Source organism: Salmo salar, chromosome ssa09 (genome assembly GCF_905237065.1).
Source record: "Salmo salar chromosome ssa09, Ssal_v3.1, whole genome shotgun sequence".
Lineage (NCBI taxonomy): Eukaryota > Metazoa > Chordata > Actinopteri > Salmoniformes > Salmonidae > Salmo > Salmo salar.
Window position 1 is genome coordinate 128,081,452 of NC_059450.1, and position 20,609 is coordinate 128,102,060.

Genomic DNA, 20,609 nt, shown 5'->3' on the forward strand with positions numbered 1-20,609 from the left:
ACACACCACAGACTGTGATACGTTCTCCTTGTGGTGTCTCCATAGTGATCAGCTAGAGCGGCTGCTCTCCCTTTGAAGAATCCTGGGTTACCACCGTCTGCCAATGGGAGTGGGATCACAGCTTGGTTCTCTGAGGAGAAATAGCCGCAAACGTTTATGCATCTGCGTTTCAAATCATTATTTTCCTCTCGGTCTCACATGAAGTGGCTTGAAAGTGTTGAGGTTTTTACCCTGTGACAGAGGCCAGACTAAAACAGACAGACTCTGTCTGTCTGTCTGTCTGTCTGTCTGTCTGTCTGTCTGTCTGTCTGTCTGTCTGTCTGTCTGTGACAGACAGACCAGACCGTACTCCATACGGTACAGAGGAATCGGTCAGGAAAGAGGGAAAAAAAAGAAAAATATAACCCAATATCAATAAATGATGAAAAATAAATATACCGAGTGGGACGGGGGAGAGAGGGGGGCGATGGAGGTCACTAAACCGAAGCCAAATCCCTTTTTTCTCTCCTCCTCTCTCCCCACAAAATGTTTTTTTGTGCTATTAGGAAGAGACTTCATTTTCTCTGCAACTTTAATTCACTGAAGAGACTACTCGCATGTCATTTCCACTTTTAATTTAACAAATGAGGACTCTTGACTGAGCTAATAGCTTTTCCTCAGGGGCATAATTCAATCTGCGACGTCCACCATCAAAGTTGTTTGGCATTACAGGGCTGAGGCGAACATGAGGCGCCATCAAGAGGTCGGGAGGGGGGCAGGGCGAGAGCAGCGGCTGACAGCCTCCATTTATTTTCAGGGCCCTCGCCGTAAACAAATCCGATAGAGACGCACTTCTGTGGGCTCGTCCAGCGACTAAGAGCAGGGGGGCTGTAGGGTAGAGCAGACCAGCGGTTGCATCCAAAATGGCACCATATTCCCTATATACAATTTTACCAGGGCCCATAGGGTTCTGGTCAAAAGTAGGGCACTACATAGGGAATAATTTGGGAAACACACAGTGTAACGCTAAACGGGGGTGTTAGGAGCGGACGCAAAGCCCATGTTTAATATGTAGAGAGAGAGAGAGAGAGAGAGAGAGAGAGAGAGATTTGGCCAGCCATGTGGAGGGCAGATCCTTCAATGTCACATTTATTATTTTAAAGCAGCCTTCCAAAACAAAGGTGGCCTTGGGGCAGGAGGCTGGAGCAGACAGAAGGCCGTAATCATGAGGTCATTTGGAAGTTTTAGCATCTCAGGGAAGGAATTAGAGGCTGTGTCCCCTATGTGCCCTTGTCAACATAGCACACATATGTAGAGAATAGGGTGTTATTTGGGATGCACACAGAATCAGACTTCAACCCCCTTTCCTCATCACACTAATACTGAGAGGGATTTATTGTGCCACACCCCAGAACAGCCCTAGATGGAGGTTCCATGTGGTGTTAGCACGGAGGCTATATTTAACAGCTAGTCTAGTGTGATCTCATGTAATTGGACAACGGTGGTCAGAGAGGTTACTCGCCACACTCTTCCATCCTGAGCTGTTAAAAAAAGGAGGGATACAGAGAGGACAATGAGGGATCATTCGGGTTCAGAGAAGAGGCAGACGTGCTACTGTATGTGTCATTGGGTTTGTCCTAATGACACCCTATTCCCCTATATACACACACACACACACATCTATCTATACACACACACACTATTTTCGACATTCTAGGGGATAGGGTGAGAAATGGGAGAGGAAAAGAGGTGCAGCTCCTCATCTCCACATCCTCTGTAGCCGTCCAAACACCACACTTACTGTTTAGAAAACACATTGGAATGATCAAGTTTGACAAATGATCTGTTATGCCCTCAGTCCGGGGACAAATGCCATTACAGAAACAATACTGCTTTAACTAGCTCGCTTGAGTTGGAGCCAAAGGCAGAGCAAATGGCAGGCAGTTACTGTCACTGTGGGGGGGTTCATCATGCTAACAAATGCTAATGATGTACCTTTGAAAAGCATACCGCTCTGAAATCACTAAGAGCCTATCTGGGAGGGAGGGAGGGAGGGAGGGAGGGAGGGAGGGAGGGAGGGAGGGAGGGAGGGAGGGAGGAAAAAGCTTCAATTAAAAAGTATGAGTGAGTTACTGGCCACAACAACTGAGGAAACCCAAGACTTGGGGAAGGTCCACATGCTATTCATTTCCTAAAGTGAATGGCAGGGAGTCGGCAGTCACAGAGGAACGAGAGAGGGTTGAGAGAGTGATTCGTCGTCGGAGGAGGAAAAGTTCACTGCACCGCCGTTGAGCCCAGCCAATCAATCATCTGTCCATAAGTGACTCTGTCATAATGGGGCTTCTTTTTAAAAGCTTGTAAGCATCTGATTTCACAAGACAGCGTTGACAGAGAGAGACTGGACTTTCTGCCCTCCTGAGTATTAGAGAGCTGCACTGTTAGAAAACTCATTGCTAACTTAGATAATGTAATGTCCTATGTCGTCCGCAGTACATTTAGGCCCAAACTGACCGGCATGGACAAAAAAACGTCATATTAAACATACAGCTGTGTCATTTACATTGAGGAAAATTGGCTATGACAAAATGCTGTATCAAATGAAATATCTTTCATCACAACAGAGGTAAATTAGACGAATTCGAAACAGAATGAAGCATGAATAGTAAAATGTCTGCTTTTTCATGACTATACAATCCACCTCTTATTGCAAAATGTTCAAGGATCAAGGAAATGATTATAAGCCTATAACCTAATCAACAGACATATTCCAAGTCGACAACAATGCTTTCCTCTAAGTTCACACATAAGCACTACGTTGTTTTCCCAGAAAGGGAGGCAAATCCCTCATTACATGACACTTATGACATTAACCAATTACATCATATAATTGATGTAAAGAGAAAAGGCGCCAAATGGACGGATGGCTAAAGCCACATTAGGCCTGCTCACAATGGACAGGCTGTGTGCAATTTAGGACTCACGCATGCACACGCACATCCGATTGTTCAATGATATTGCCAAGAAATAACAAAAGAGCGATAAAACCACAAATAGGAACAACATGAGATCAACACAAAGGCGTTATTCTTAAATAAACAGTGTCTGTGGTTTAATGTGAACAGCAAAAGAAGAGAGAATGAGTGTGTGAGAAATAAATAAAAAGCAAGAGAGGGAGCGAGACAGGAAGGGAGCGAGACAGGAAGGGAGCGAGACAGGAAGGGAGCGAGCGAGCTAGAGGCAGGGAGCGAGCCAGAGAACGAGCCAGAGAGCCAGAGGGAGGGAGCGAGCCAGAGAACGAGCCAGAGAGCCAGAGGGAGGGAGACAGGAAGGGAGCGAGACAGGAAGGGAGCGAGACAGGAAGGGAGCGAGCGAGACGGAGAGACGAGGCGCGAGCGAGAGAGACGGAGACAGGCGCGAGCGGAGAGAGACGGGCAAGGCGCGAGCGAGAGAGACGGGGCAGGCGAGGCGAGCGAGAGAGACGGGAGCGCAGCGAGCGAGAGAGAGACGGGGCGAGAGAGAGAGACGAGCGAGAGAGAGACGGGAAGCGCGAGCGAGAGAGAGACGGGGAAGCGCGAGCGAGAGAGAGAGACGGGGCGCGAGCGAGCGAGAGAGACGGGGCGCGCGAGCAGAGAGAGAGACGGGGCGCGCGAGCGAGAGAGAGAGACGGGGCGCGAGCGGAGAGAGAGACGGGGCGCGCGAGCGAGAGAGAGAGACGGGGCGCGCGAGCGGAGAGAGAGACGGGGCGCGAGCGAGAGAGGGGCGCGAGCGAGAGACACGAGGCGCGAGCGAGAGAGACGGGAAGCGCGAGCGAGAGAGACGGGGGCAGCGCGAGCGAGAGAGACGGGGAGCGAGCAGGCGAGCGAGAGAGACGGGGCGCGAGCGAGAGAGACGGGGCGCGCGAGCGAGAGAGACGGGAGAGCGGCGAGCGAGAGAGACGGGCGAGCGAAGGCAGGCGCGAGCGAGAGAGACGGGGCGCGCGCGCGAGCGAGAGAGACGGGGCGCGCGCGCGAGCGAGAGAGACGGGGCGCGCGCGAGCGAGAGAGACGGGGCGCGCGAGCGGAGAGAGACGGGGCGCGCGAGCGAGAGAGAGAGAGACGGGGCGCGCGAGAGAGAGAGACGGGGCGCGCGAGCGAGAGAGAGACGGGGCGCGCGAGCGAGAGACAGAGACGGGGCGCGCGAGCGGAGAGAGAGAGACGGGGCGCGCGAGCGAGAGACACGGGGGCGCGAGCGAGAGAGACGGGGCGCGCGAGCGCGTCACGCGCGGGCTCGACGAGCGCGACGCGGTCGCGCGAGCGACGCCGTCGCGCGCCGGAGTCGCCGGCGTCGCTCGCGCGAGAGACCGGGCTCGCGCGCGAGACACGGGGCGTCGCTCGCAGCGACGCGGGCTCTCGCGTGTGAGAGACGGGGCGCGCGCGAGCGAGAGAGACGGGGCGCGCGAGCGAGAGAGACGGGACGCGCGAGCGAGACGAGACGAGCGGCGAGCGAGAGAGAGACGGGGACGAGCGCGAGCGAGAGAGACGGGGCGGCGAGCGAGAGAGACGGGGCGCGCGCGCGAGCGAGAGAGACGGGGCGCGCGAGCGAGAGAGAGAGACGGGGCGCGCGAGCGAGAGAGAGAGACGGGGCGCGCGAGCGAGAGAGACGGGGGCGCGAGCGAGAGAGACGGGGGGCGCGAGCGAGAGAGACGGGGGGCGCGAGCGAGAGAGACGGGGCGCGACCGAGAGAGACGGGGGCGCGAGCGAGAGAGACGGGGGCGCGAGCGAGAGAGACGGGGCGCGAGCGAGAGACACGGGGCGCGCGAGCGAGAGAGACGGGGGGCACGAGCGAGAGACACGGGGCGCGAGCGAGAGAGACGGGGGCGCGAGCGAGAGAGACGGGGCGCGCGAGCGAGAGAGACGGGGGGCGCGAGCGAGAGACACGGGGGGCGCGAGCGAGAGAGACGGGGGCGCGAGCGAGCGAGACGGGGGCGCGAGCGAGCGAGACGGGGGCGCGAGCGAGAGAGACGGGGGCGCGAGCGAGAGAGACGGGGGGCGCGAGCGAGAGACACGGGGGGCGCGAGCGAGAGACACGGGGGGAGCGAGCGAGAGACACGGGGGGAGCGAGCGAGAGACACGGGGGGCGCGAGCGAGAGACACGGGGGCGCGAGCGAGAGAGACGGGGGGCGCGAGCGAGAGAGACGGGGGGCGCGAGCGAGAGAGACAGGGGGTGCGAGCGAGAGACAGGGGAGAGACAGGGGGAGAGAGTGTAGGAGCGAGCGAGAGAGAGAGGGAGCGAGACAGAGAGTGAGCTCAGTCACAGTCATGAAGAAGTGGTGGTTTTAAATAGACCACAAGGAGCCAGACAAGAAGGTTCCAGTGATGTGACAACATACCTCCATAAAAAGTGATCCAGAAATCAAACCAGTATCCCAATTCCATAGACAGCTTATGTGGAATTAAATTGTTGTTTGGTGTGAATCTTGACGTCAGATTTAGCCAGGCACAATACCATCATCTTGTGAAATCACCCACCCAGTGTGAACTCAAATCCACTTCAAGGAAAGAAAATCAAACACTTTGCAGAACAAAAAAAATGGGGGGGAAAGGAGTGTCAAAAAAAGAGAAGAACTTTCCTGGTGTTTTCCTCAGGGAAGACGACTGGACAAACTGGCAGAAGGTGTTGAAAATACACTCAATATACTCAGACAGGATGAAAAGATGGGATGTCGTTGACTGCATCCCAAACGGCACCTCATTGCCTATTAAGTGCAATTCTTTTGATCAGGGCCCATGTGGCCCTAAGCAGAAGTAGTGCACTAAATAAAGAATAGGGTGCCATTTGATGTCGTCTTGAGCCAGGACAGAGCAACAACAGAGCATGCTTGGTAGGTAGGTAGTGAGGAGGGAAACTCACCATGGAGTTTTAATGGCAAAACATCCTGCCCCAAAGAGGTAAGGTCTTCATGGGGGAGGGAGAGATACACAAAGAAGAGATAGATGGAAAAACCATTATTAGCCAGTCAGCCTAGGACAGAGACACTTTTCAGCTTACATTTTTGACCAGTCTGTTTAAGCGTACAAGACACATAAAGCAGGAAGCAAACTGTCCGTGTTAGAATTGATCTGAAACCTGGGACCTGCCTCAACAACTCAGACCATTCTGTAAAGTGCAGTACCATACGTTTGGTAGAGGACGAATGTGTGTGCTTGTCTCAGTGTGTGTTGTACCATACTTTTGGCAGAGGAAGCGTACTAGCATACTTTTCCTTTTACCTATTAATCAACTTTTTTTCTTCTCTTTCTTTGAAGGAAAGAGTATGAATAAATAATACAAAGTACTAACGATAAATCATGGTATGCTTTTGTTCAGACATTGGAACAAGGCATTTCCGTTTCTTTATACATCTTAACCCTTTACACTCGCAGAAATTGGCCTATATGGACACGGCTAAATTGAAATGTTTCTTCCAGAAGAAATATGAAAAGCGTATGCATAAGCATGGTAGCAATTTAAAGGTAAGAGTTTAAAGATTATGGGAAAATTATTAGACCAAAGTTGAGGACAACAGTTCACCTGACACAAGAATCCAAACATTACACTGCTGATTTTGTGTGCTTTTCGCCACATTTGTTGGTAACAAAAATACTCTTGCTACATTGAGTAACATGATACGAATATTCCTGGAAAATATGGGGTAGGTGCAACATAAAACAATGACAAGGGTTCGAGTAGGAGGACTAACTGGTGTCTCCAAGTGGTCACAGTTCCTAAGTCATTTCAATGTATTTTTAGACTCAAAGAAAAGTCTTCAACTATAATACCCTGACTACACCGCTGGCATCGCGTGCGCAAAATACATTTAGGAATCTGTGTTATTCAATTATTGTGTCAACGAGCGTCTGCATTGCCAAGGGCTAAAATACAAGTCATTCCTATTTGCTTCTCCCATCTCCTCATTGGTTTATAGAAGCAGGTACCCACGTGTCATCTCCTCATTGGTCATACCCACGTGGGTGATTAAAAGACGAACTGTTGCCGGTTGTCATGGTAATACTATGAAAGTTTAGATGCCAATCACCATATAAGTTAAACAAAGAAAAAGCCTGGAAGGAGGAGAGATGACTAGAACGATTCGGTTGACCGTTTTATGTGTGGATTAATTGTCGGAGTAGAGGACCTTGTGCATTTCAGGTAAAATAACAACCTAATGTTTATATCCCAGGACAAACTTAGCTAGCAACAGCAAGCTAGCTAAATAGGACAACTTAGCTAGCAACAGCAAGCTAGCTAAATAGGACAACTTAGCTAGCAACAGCAAGCTAGCTAAATAGGACAACTTAGCTAGCAACAGCAAGCTAGCTAAATAGGACAACTTAGCTAGCAAGTGCAAGCTAAATTGACATAAATGTTTAATGCTTTTCGACCTGTTCCCAAATTAATGTCATTGGTTCAGAGTTTGTTTTGATATTTTAACCTGCGTGTCATGATCGCGTTTGGTGTAGGGGGACAAAATAAATGTATGCACGATGGCGATGGGTTCTATGTTCGATGTTTTTTTAAGCTCTCCTAGCTGTGACGTTGAGGAACTACAGCAAGCACACTTGTAGTTGTTTTGTTTGGAACACAACCCTGCAATCACACAATTACTGTTGTTTTTTACGCAATCACAAATCACAATCTGCTTGAGGTGGGCATCATTTGAAAGCTTGTTATATTGCCAACATGACTAGATAAGTTATAAAATACGATCTTACAGTGTTAGGCTTTCACAGGGCAATTCAGATTATAATTCTGGTGAGCATAGAAAGTAGTCATGAGTACATTCAGATGTGTGTTCCACGGCAAATGACCTTCACAAAGGACAAAACATGGGCTCATTCTGTTCAGAACAACCCAGGGTGTTACGCCATGTCATCTTGTAACTGTACATCACAAATAGTGATCATAAATGCTGACACTGTATTTGACATGCGTTTTAGAATATGGAAATGTAAAGTGCACGTTTGGCTTGCTCGTATGACATCAAAGCGATATTTATTATCATTTTCCATGTCTCATCTTTCAAGATGCATTGAGTCGTCTTAATTTACCACATGTCCCTCACTCAGACAAAACATTAGCAAAAGTTGCCCAATTAGTGGGAGGGATTGGGGCAACTTCTTGCCGTGCACGGTGCTCAAGTTCATAAAGGCTGTCAGTCAAAACCCATTCAGAGCTGTGAAGTGGAGAGCCTGAGCTCTGACGTCATGTACAGCATGTTATTGAACAGACACCGCGTTCTAAATTAAGGCACTTATCAGAGCCCAAAGCTGCCATTTTCAACCAGTATGCGGATATGAGTGTAAAGGGTTAAAGAGAAAAAAAGGGAATCTTAACCAACTTTGCTTAGGGTGTTCCCAAGGAATCAGATATGCCCTACAGAATCAGTCATATTTGTTCCAATGCCAATTAAACATTCTGGGTTTATGGATAAGGTATACTGCAGAACAATTACTTTGTTTGAGAAGAACATCATATGTCTGGATATGACTTCTTTTTACGGGTGAGTGTGTATTTGTTTCTGCATTGTCTGAGTATTTGTGTGTGTTTGCAAGCGTCTGAGGGTGTGGGCGTGTGTGTCCGGTGGTCTTTTTTCGAGTGTGTGTGTATTCCCCGGGCCAGTGTTTACGAGCCATTAGGAGTGGGAGTGTGTTCCTGTGTTTACCCTCCATGTTCAGAGATAGTGACAGACCTCTGTAAACAGTTTACAGTAAACAGCCTTTTCCCAACAGTAATAATGGCCAGATGAGGCTGAACTTTGTCCCTGAACACAGCAGACCACATCAGTACAGCAGGAACTCTCAAATGGCACCCCATTCCCATTATAGTGCACTAATTTTGACCAGAACCCTATGGAGCCTTGTCAAAAGTAGTGCACTATATAGGGTGCCATTTGGGAGGCATTCAAGGCCCCTGGCCAATCAAAGCACGGCACGCCACTTCTTTATATTATCTGCTGCGGAGGGACGGGGCATCTGTCTGAATCTCTCCAGACTAGCACGGCACCGTGTGTGTGTGTGTAGACTAGCACGGCACCGAGTGTGTGTGTGTGTAGACTAGCACGGCACCGTGTGTGTGTGTAGACTAGCACGGCACCGTGTGTGTGTGTGTGTAGACTAGCACGGCACCGTGTGTGTGTGTAGACTAGCACGGCACCGTGTGTGTGTGTGTGTGTGTGTGTAGACTAGCACGGCACCGTGTGTGTGTGTGTGTAGACTAGCACGGCACCGTGTGTGTGTGTGTGTAGACTAGCACGGCACCGTGTGTGTGTGTGTGTGTAGACTAGCACGGCACCGGTGTGTGTGTGTGTGTGTGTAGACTAGCACGGCACCGTGTGTGTGTGTGTGTGTAGACTAGCACGGCACCGTGTGTGTGTGTGTGTGTAGACTAGCACGGCACCGTGTGTGTGTGTGTGTGTGTAGACTAGCACGGCACCGTGTGTGTGTGTGTGTGTAGACTAGCACGGCACCGTGTGTGTGTGTGTGTGTGTAGACTAGCACGGCACCGTGTGTGTGTGTGTAGACTAGCACGGCACCGAGTGTGTGTGTGTGTAGACTAGCACGGCACCGTGTGTGTGTGTAGACTAGCACGGCACCGTGTGTGTGTGTGTGTAGACTAGCACGGCACCGTGTGTGTGTGTAGACTAGCACGGCACCGTGTGTGTGTGTGTGTGTGTGTGTAGACTAGCACGGCACCGTGTGTGTGTGTGTGTAGACTAGCACGGCACCGTGTGTGTGTGTAGACTAGCACGGCACCGTGTGTGTGTGTGTAGACTAGCACGGCACCGTGTGTGTGTGTGTGTGTAGACTAGCACGGCACCGTGTGTGTGTGTGTGTGTAGACTAGCACGGCACCGTGTGTGTGTGTGTGTGTAGACTAGCACGGCACCGTGTGTGTGTGTGTGTGTGTAGACTAGCACGGCACCGTGTGTGTGTGTGTGTGTAGACTAGCACGGCACCGTGTGTGTGTGTGTGTGTAGACTAGCACGGCACCGTGTGTGTGTGTGTGTGTAGACTAGCACGGCACCGGTGTGTGTGTGTGTGTAGACTAGCACGGCACCGTGTGTGTGTGTGTAGACTAGCACGGCACCGTGTGTGTGTGTGTAGACTAGCACGGCACCGTGTGTGTGTGTGTGTAGACTAGCACGGCACCGTGTGTGTGTGTGTAGACTAGCACGGTACCGTGTGTGTGTGTGTAGACTAGCACGGCACCGGTGTGTGTGTAGACTAGCACGGCACCGGGTGTGTGTGTGTGTGTGTGTGTGTAGACTAGCACGGCACCGTGTGTGTGTGTGTAGACTAGCACGGCACCGTGTGTGTGTGTGTAGACTAGCACGGCACCGTGTGTGTGTGTGTAGACTAGCACCGCACCGCGTGTGTGTATGTAGACTAGCACGGCACCGCGTGTGTGTGTGTAGACTAGCACGGCACCGTGTGTGTGTGTGTGTAGACTAGCACGGCACCGTGTGTGTGTGTGTGTGTGTAGACTAGCGGGGCACCGTGTGTGTGTGTAGACTAGCACGGCACCGTGTGTGTGTGTGTGTAGACTAGCGGGGCACCGTGTGTGTGTGTAGACTAGCGGGGCACCGTGTGTGTGTGTGTAGACTAGCGGGGCACCGTGTGTGTGTGTAGACTAGCAGGGCACCGTGTGTGTGTGTAGACTAGCAGGGCACCGTGTGTGTGTGTAGACTAGCAGGGCAGTGGACTATCTGCATTAGCCCAGGGATATGAGGACAGAGGTTACTTCGACGGAGAGAAACCAAGAAACAACATAACGCAAAGTTAACCTTTTACTGAGGTGGTCATTGGGAGACTGGAGACTACTGTTGAGTGGAGACCAGTGTTGTCCTCTTAAGGAAGAGACCTTGGTCTGAATGGATGGACTTTGGGTGAGCAGTGTAATGGCGGTCGGGGGTCCTGTTATGTTTTAGCCAGTAGACAAACAGCATGGTTAAAGGGTTAGCTGGTAGCTAGACAAACAACATGAATCTCCGGTAGCTAGCCTAACAGCAGGAAATGGGGTCAGTTTAACAGGACCAGCGGGTCTTGGCTATGCTAACTCTACTCCTGTTATGTTTGTTCGAACACATTTAGCCAGTAGCCAAACAGCATGGGCTGGAGGTTACACAGATATCCAATAGCTAGTGGCTAGCCTAACAGCATGGATAGGGTTTAGCCAGTACCTTACATAACACGGGCATGGGTTCAATTACATTCAAAAACTAGCCAACAAGCTTGGACAGGGGGGGTGATGGGTAGTTCAACATTTTAACATGACCATTGGGCCTTGGCCTTAATTGGGCCTTCACTGGCACTGGGAGGCTGGCATCGCTGGTGTACTTTACCCCCCTGTGAAGCACTTAAACCCTGGCACCCTGCTAGCCTCCTGCTGGGTGAATGGATGGCGGCTGATAGGATACGGATAGGTAGTGTTACAGGTCTCAATGCAACAAGCCTGTACTGGATCTTGGGTAAAAATAATGCATGTAGCGCTTTTTCTTATTTCTTAAAGTTCAGTCCCTCGATAGAGGGAATAGAGTGTAGTTAAAGCCATGCAGGCAGTCTGTTCTAGAAGGTTGTGGTGTGATGTCGATAGTAGGTCAGAAACATAACTTCTTTAACTGAACAAAAAAACCTGATTAAACTAGGCGAATAGTTTCCATACGCACTAACAATATGATATAAAAGATTACAACACAATGACATTTGATATACAGTATAGGCAGTGCTTTCCACCAGTACATAGAGTAGCTAGCCAAATAAAACAAGTAGCCAGCCAGGCACCCGGGGGGGGGTGTTGAAAATGTTGTCGAAGGAAGTCTATTTTGGTGGCTTCTGGTACATTCTAATGCGTTGATTCCATCTGAAATACACAGCGAAATGATTGAATACTTTACCTCCCAGACTGGAAAAATGAGTTGTAGTATTGTGTAGAAAGACATGACATTGGATGAAGTCAGTGTATTGTTAGTTGTTATGGATACTGTCTACGTCTATATGATCAGGACTATTTTATAATACACCTTTCATACTAAGACAACAACTTCAGCATCCCGCCAGCTTTTTATACCTTTTGTTTATATCTGAAAGGTGTTGCCGGTATCAAAACCTAAACTTTTATTTCTGCAAACCAACCTAGTCATGATTGCAGTAAAGTTCTGCCTACAGCTTAGAATGAAACGCAGCCGTAATGCTGAGAGGCAGCATTGGCATGCACTACTTTCTTAAGTTCTTGATGGTCCCATCTCTTCTCATTGCCCTTTACACTGTTTTCTTAAGCACAACTCGACATATCCATAAAGAATTACTGTGGGAATAAATATCACTGAATGACAAAAATATTGGAATAAAGTAGGCTAATGCAATTGAAGGCATCAAATTGTTGCTTATTGAAACTCCCAAAGTCATCCAATTGTTATAATACATTTGAAGCAATAGCCAACCAGTGTGTGGTCAACTATTTCAGCAACATTTCGCACTGTTTTGAGACAAGCTTGGGGACTCCATTTGGGTATTGGTTAGGCTACAATGAGGCTGTGGAAATGTTAGCTAAGTTGAGGTGAGTGCTGCTCATGATCATCTTACTGGCTCATATATTAGCCCTGATTAGAACATTTTCCCAGCATGTTATGTGGCTTAACAAGTAGATTATGTTGCTCTTCACTCAGTCGTTTAGTAGCCTGGGCCTACTCTCAAACAAAAGCCTGTAACTTGTCAATCAATGTGATTTTGTTTCACTGAATCTCTGTCTGTATATTTGGTTCATTCTCCGGCTGGGCAAATAAATGGAGGTGGTATAGGTCATCTACTCGTTTGCTCATCGATCACTGACCAGAAACATTTAGCATGCTATAGTGTAGCCTATTATTTTGCTCAATCGGGTATAAGCAATTCCAAAAGCCCTCGGAGGTTGTGAAATATGAACACGCTTTTGAAAATATAGATTGCTATTACAATAGTACCATGATGAAGATACTCTCAATGTAAGACCCTATTCACGAGCATCATGCCATCTCCCACTCCTCCATGGAAAGAAATTAAACTGCAACCAGAGATCTGTATATAATGACAAGATGCTCATGTCTCCGCCCTAACTTTGTCCCAAAGGCGGGAAGGTCAGGTGACAAGCTTAGGTACAAAATATGCCCATAGAAACGCATTGGGCTCATTTTGGACAGACTCACCTCTTCCTCTCTGCTGTGTTTCCCGGTCATAAGCCGGCGCTAATGGAAAACACTGTAAAAGCCCTACTTATATAAAAATAGATTGTCTCCAAACGTGCTAGCTAATGCTCGCATTACGACTCTGTTGAGAACACACAGAAACACTAAGAATCAAAGCCGGCGAATGGCTGGATAGAGAGGAACAGCGGATGAGGGGGGAGAGAGAGAGAGAGAGAGAGAGAGAGAGAGAGAGAGAGAGAGATAGTGATAAATCGACCTGGGAGGTTAGCAACCCCACTCCCATTGAGTAATCGTTCACACATTCAACTCTTAACCCGTGGGCCTTAATGCTGCTCTGCTAGCGCCATTAAAGAGAGAAGAGGGTGATTTGTGCAAATGGTTTAGCGTGTGACACGTTCCATACGCAGTGCTGTGTGCGCTGAAGGCCTGGTGCCACAATGCTCGCTAGCTGCTGTTAGGCTCTTAAAGCCCATGTCCTCTCAGTGCTTTTCTCATTAGAGCTCTAACAGACAATGGGCTGGCAGGCGGCTAGCTGCTCCAACTGTACACATGTATTATAGTAATCTGTTCTGCCCATCTGTGGAAGGTCAGGAGGCCCCACTTTCTCAGTTGCTCTTGCTCTCTCCATCTCTGTCTGCATTAGAGGATACCCATCAGTGGGATTCACACCAGGTCATTTCATTTTGTCGTTTCATTTCAAACACGTGTTGCAAAATCTCTGTCTAAGTGCGTTTCAGCTTTGAGCATACTTTGCTAGCTATACAATCCAGGCTTGAAACAACCAAACACTAAAATGTTAAAAAGCTCTCCAAGGCCTCAAATGACAGTGCTCGTTTCTCTGTGTTCGAATACCTGTATACTACATAACATACTGTATACTACATCCATAATGACTATATACTACACACTATTAGTTCATTTTAGTATACTGTAAACCAGGGGTGGGAACTCCAGTTCTCAAGGGCCTGAGTGGTGTCACACTCTCTCTCCATCCCTAGCAAACACAGCTGATTAATCACATTACATTCTAAACTGAAGATCATAATTATGTGATTATTGGAGTCAGGTGTGTTAGCTGGGGCAAAACTGTGACGCCAATCAGGCCCTCAAGGACTGGAATTGCCCACCCCTGTTGTAAACGAACGGTATCGTTTCAGTTGAGCGTACTAGAGCTAGCTTCGCCTGTCTACCGGAAGTTGATGCTGTTGCTATGCACAGTGCGCTCTGGGCATGGTAAATCCAGAGCGCTGTCCTTTCATACATTTGGAGCGTTCATTGCGCACACTGGACGCTCTGGCCGAGGAGTAGGGTTGATCCAAGCGTTCAAGCAAACTGGCTAACGTTGGTTAGCTACTTATAGACACAAATGAGAGAACACCTCACGCTGACCATTTTACTCACCCTAGCAGAGTTGATCAGGCTGTTTATGTTATCCAGAGTGTTGGTGACTGTTACTGTGCTGCTAGCATCTATTAATTACGCTTTTGTTTTGCCGACACCGGCCATATTCAACGTGTGTTGAGTATTCGTAAATGAATCAGTTATTCAGCGCGAGAGTGCTCTGAAATCGGAGTAGATTGCCAGGATGAACAATGTCCATTGAAACGCACAACGACTATACCCCTTAGCTAAGAATGATGTGAATAATCAAGTCAACAAACGTTGGGTAGTTAGTTAGATAGCAGAAAGTTAATAATACTGCCTGGCAAGTCCAATGTATTAATAGCCAACTAATGTTAGGTAACATACTGGTACCTACTGCTATAATGCATTGCGGTTCGTAAGGGTAGCGTAGCTAATAAATTGTCAGTCAACATAACTTGTAACATAACTTAGATGAAAAGTCATTACTTTATTACATTGCTCAACATTTTCTTAACCTTTGTCATAATTAGTTTCAGCAATGAATTTGTATCCGCTTTCGCAATTTTCTTTAAATCTGAAAATGTTGTGAAGCCACGCCCATTTTTGAAAGAAATGCATTATGGGCCCTAAAAGCACAGAAATAGTGTCCACTGATTGTATACTTCGTATTTTGGCAAATTTAGTAAGACATCCGGGAACCTTTGGCATAGTAACTATATCCATACTATGATCAATAAGCATACTCTATACACTCAATTCACATCACAAATAGTAGGGTTAGTGCGGTTAGTATGAGTATTCAAACACAGCTTCTGTCTCTGTCTCTCAGACTTCTGCCAAATATGTCCGACAGTAAACCAGGGGTCATGTGGGTGTCACTTCCTCCACCATTCTCACTGTACTAAAGACTGGTTCAAATAGTATTTCATTGAGCTTTCTTTGTGTAATGGTCCCAAAACTCCAAACCCTGCTCATCTGGCTCTATAGCAATGCTCACTCAAACACACAAAAAACAAATACTATCTGAACCCATGTCTGTTGTACCCAGGGGGGAGAGAGCCCACCTCCCTGTAGTGACTTTGAGGAGTCCCAGAGTCTTGGTTCCAGCTCTGTCTGTCTGCTCCCTAACCCTGGAACCCTGCCCTCGTCTGGTGGAGGTTATCGGGGCAGGATGCGGTGCATCACAGGGGTACATCCCATCTCCTCTCATCCCCTCCCTCCAAACACAGAGACAACCGGAACAACTCCGACAGAGAGGGAGGAGATTCCTTTCTTCTCCCTTACTCCTAATGGCTTGTTCTGATGGAAGCAAACTGTTGAAAGTCTTCAGCTCCAGTTCTGGGCTGTTACTAATTAGAGAACGGCGATAATCGGCCGAGCCGATATATCAGGCTGATACTGGCCTTTTCTAGTCTATCGGCTCTTCTCTATGCCGATAGTCCCTCAACATAGCAAAACTGCTGCTATGCCAGCCGCCACTGACTGGCTGAACCACGAGCACTGCACAATGCCGAGGAATGTCTAGCTGGGAAAATCAGAAGCAGCAGCAAGCTAGCTCATTCTCCAACAGAAAGGTGCAGTATCAGAAATTGATAAATTGACAGTGACCAAAATCGAACTCCTGTTGCAAATATTTAGTTAATTCACTAATAAGGCGGCTTGTGTCAACGTGCCTGGACATGCATGCAATAAGCAAGCTAGCTGGCTCGTTGCCCAAAATGTGACCTGTTAGCAAAGATTACGATAACTAATCCTTTAATCTGTGGTGTTCGCTAGCTATCTATATAAGCTACTATTCTAGCTAGCTGGCTAGATAAACATAATGCAGAGATATCAGATAGCTAGCTACGTTGACGATTAGCTCCTAACGGTAGCTGGTTATAATTTTGAACATGCACCATTTTGGGCAACGAGCCATCTTACTTACAGTGTAAAGTTAGCGATTTACTGGTGTGCCAATCTGACCAGCCACAATCGTATCCGTAAATTGACAGTTGATAGTCGGATTAGATAGTTGTCGCAATAGGGAAAGGAGGAAGTGTTTAAAAATGCCTAAATAAATGTTGGCAATAGGTTTAGCTACCTAAGAATCTTCCTGCATGTTTATGGACCAAGAAAGCTGTAGATCAGCGTGTGTGTGTGCGTTCTCAATCAAACAGAACGTGAATAGTTTCTTCATCTGTTTTCCTACCCTCACAAATTGTTGCCATTGACCTAGTTATCATAGTAGCAGAAGGCAAATAGACCGTTTGTCATCTGTAGCAACATCAGCTCAATAACTCACTGCACACACTCCTATTGAGTATGCATTCACCTGTATTGTGAGTATGCCTACACCATCTTAATTTGCCCAGTTTATCAAGAGATATACCATTCAAATAAAAGTATTATCATTATGTTGTTAAGTATTAAGATTGTTATAAACAAAGTCAAATGTACTGTTTGCTTTTAGAATTGATGCATTAATGCATACATGTCCATCTCCGGAAAATGTTGTCATCCAAATGTTCAAATGTAATGATACTGAATATCGGCCATCCACCTATTTAACCCCAAAAAATTGGTATCGGCCCTAAAAAATCCATATCGGTCGTTCTCTGTTAGGAATGACTGGTCAGGTCCCTTAGGAGAGAATAAAGTAGGATGGAATAGGACGGGTGCTCTGAGTGGAACAAAGACTGTGGTGGCTTCCTCCAGGAGCACTCTGCGGGGCAGAACAAAGACAGTGGTGGCTTCCTCCAGGAGCACTCTGCGGGGCAGAACAAAGACTGTGGTGGCTTCCTCCAGGAGCACTCTGCGGGGCAGAACAAAGACAGTGGTGGCTTCCTCCAGGAGCGCTCTGCGGGGCAGAACAAAGACAGTGGTGGCTTCCTCCAGGAGCACTCTGCGGGGCAGAACAAAGACTGTGGTGGCTTCCTCCAGGAGCACTCTGCGGGGCAGAACAAAGACAGTGGTGGCTTCCTCCAGGAGCACTCTGCGGGGCAGAACAAAGACAGTGGTGGCTTCCTCCAGGAGCACTCTGCGGGGCAGAACAAAGACAGTGGTGGCTTCCTCCAGGAGCACTCTGCGGGGCAGAACAAAGACTGTGGTGGCTTCCTCCAGGAGCACTCTGCGGGGCAATGGTGTGTATGATGCACTGGAGTGCGTTGCAGACAGACAGGCCATGAGAGAATGTAGGTTAACCAGCTGGTGTGTTGCTCTGCCACTCTGCCAACGGGTATCTGCTCACACAGGTGGAAATACAGCTGCCGGATTTCCCGTTCGCACGCACACACAGCCAGCTACGCAGACAAACAGATGGTGCCTGGACACTCCTGCACAAGTCTGTGTGAACGCACTTGATATCACCCCTCACTTCAAGGGCCCAACCTGCCGCCTGTGTGTGTGTGTGTGTGTGTGTGTGTGTGTACATGCAGGGGGTCTGGTGCAGGGCAGGAGAGGGATGCACAGCTGCCTGTCTAGCTTCATTAGCTCGCCCCTGACGTCCTCTCTCCGGTAGCGGACGGACAGACAGATGGGAGTTAAGGATGGACAGCTATGTTTAATGTACAGGTTTGACTTGAGTAGGACAGGAGCATTATTGTTTGTGACTGCGGTTTTTACTTGAATTGATAGAGTAGAGAGGAGACCTGGTGAAAAGGTTGTACATGTCTTTTTGAGAGTGAAAGGATACCAGCACACTGACTGACAGACTGACAGAGAGACAGACAGAAAGGCAGCCGATCAGTTTTAATTCAAAACATTTCAACTAGCCAGTTTAGGAGTTATCCTCCAGAAGGATGACCTGCCAGTTATACTCTCAAATCTCTCTTCTCTACCTACTGTGTTTTGCTAAGTAGGGCATTATGCAAAAAAATAGGTTTCCTTTCACCATAAAACAAATCCCTTGTAATAATCGTGCAGATGAATCAAACTAATGATGGCGTGTTTCTAACCACCAGTCTCAGATGTCTATTGCCATTATACAGAACTGAAGTGTTCTAATATCATTGGGAAGAAACTCCAGGAGCCTGCTGCTTCCATCATTACAACATGTCCCATTCAAACCTGACAGGAAAATTACATTTAAATGAAAATATTAAAATCCAGCCATAATTGTGATACCACCTGTATGTAAATGAAGTTCACAAGGTGCAGTCTCTCTCCTCTGACTCACCGCCTCTTAAAACTACAGACTTAGTCATAGCGTGACTGACCAAGGGAGAGGACACACTGACACGCACAGATACTGCCTGATAGAGAGACTCACTGGGAAATGTTTCCATAGAGACATGTAGCTTTACTGTAGTGTAGCTGTACATAGAGACAGACTGGCAACAGACTCCAAACCAGGCTGGGTATAATATCATGTGGATGTTTCTTGCAGATCTAATGGGTTCAGAACAGATACAGATGGACAGCAAACATGGAACATGATCAATGGCGGTGGCCAAAGGAGGACAGACTGAGTCGTAAAGGCTACTTCGATAGTAGTGAATAGTTAGATGGACAGAATGTGAATGGAACAGGCTTGGTATACAGTAATAACTCACCCGGAGCGCTTGGTCATGGTGCCCAGGGTCATGGGCTGTTTGATCTGTGCCAGGGGCAGCACTATGGTGAGGCTGGGCAGAGGGGACAGACGAGGGTTACCCATGTTGTTGTTGGTGAAGTTGTTGTACGACTCCTGGCTGGTGAGTTTAGCTGCACAGAGAGAGAGAAAAGATTTTCTACAAGTCCTCTTTTATAGTCCAAGTCTAATACTCTGAAAGTAACCATGCAAAACTTCATCAACGTATGATGAAACATACATCCTGAAGCCCCCCCCCCACACACACACACACACACACACACCTGGGGTCCAAGGCCTTGTAGGAGCCATGTCCCTGATTGGAGGTAACCAGCTAAAGATGCGGCACCTCAGAGCAACTAGTACCCAGCAGTCAGTTAATCAGACCTAATCAACAGGACTCACACACCTCTCTCATCTGAGTGGAGCCCAAGCTAAACACAATCAGGCCATGTCAAAGGGCACCACATCTAACGACCTTAAAGAGCTACATCAGAGGGAGCATGTTGTTTGAGAATGGCATAAACACACACACAGACTTGATGCTTGCTGACTGCAGGCTTAGTTGACTTCGAGAATGGGTTCCTATGAGTACAACTGTTGCATGTTAATTTCACCTTTATTTAACCAGGTAGGCCAGTTTACAACTGTTGCATGTTCATTTCACCTTTATTTAACCAGGTAGGCCAGTTTACAACTGTTGCATGTTCATTTCACCTTTATTTAACCAGGTAGGCCAGTTTACAACTGTTGCATGTTCATTTCACCTTTATTTAACCAGGTAGGCCAGTTTACAACTGTTGCATGTTCATTTCACCTTTATTTAACCAGGTAGGCCAGTTTACAACTGTTGCATGTTCATTTCACCTTTATTTAACCAGGTAGGCCAGTTTACAACTGTTGCATGTTCATTTCACCTTTATTTAACCAGGTAGGCCAGTTTACAACTGTTGCATGTTCATTTCACCTTTATTTAACAAGGTAGGCCAGTTTACAACTGTTGCATGTTCATTTCACCTTTAATTAACCAGGTAGGCCAGTTTACAACTGCAACCTGGCCAAGATAAAGCAAAGCAGTGCGACAAAAACAACAACACAGAGTTACACATGGGATAAACAAATGTACAGTCAATAACACAATAGAAAAATCTATATACAGTTTGTGCAGATGTAGTAAGATTAGGGAGGTAAGGCAATAACTAGGCCATAGTGGCGAAATATAGCATGATGATAGATGTGCAGATGATGTGCAAGTAGAGATACTGGGGTGCAAAACAGCAAAAAAATAACAATATGGGGATGAGGTAGTTGGGTGGGCTATTTACGATCCACAGAATACATTCCTTTGAAGTTGTACAGTGAATATAATATGAAGTGCCACCTTCAGCTGTAGTAAATATCTGTTCCCTCTGCTCAAACCTTCTCCAACCTATCTCCTGATTCTGCCTCCTCAACCCTCCTCTCCTCCCTTTCTGCATCCTTTGATTTTCTCTGTCCCCTATCCTCCAGGCCGGCTCGG

General features: G+C 47.8%; 1 protein-coding gene across 8 annotated transcripts in view; it reads right to left on the reverse strand.

Annotated features, from left to right (window-relative positions):
- Positions 1–20,609, reverse strand: part of LOC106612862 (BCAS3 microtubule associated cell migration factor) — a 343,035-nt gene that overhangs the window by 232,267 nt on the left and 90,159 nt on the right. For 7 of the 8 annotated variants that reach the window (XM_045724535.1, XM_045724534.1, XM_045724533.1 and 4 more), the window contains 2 exons: positions 19,074–19,224; positions 5,869–5,913 (listed from right to left, as the gene is read on the reverse strand). In XM_045724535.1, coding sequence (XP_045580491.1) covers positions 5,869–5,913; positions 19,074–19,224 — 196 coding nt within the window. The remainder of the gene's footprint in view (positions 1–5,868; positions 5,914–19,073; positions 19,225–20,609) is intronic. The other variant, XM_045724537.1, reaches the window with a different exon arrangement.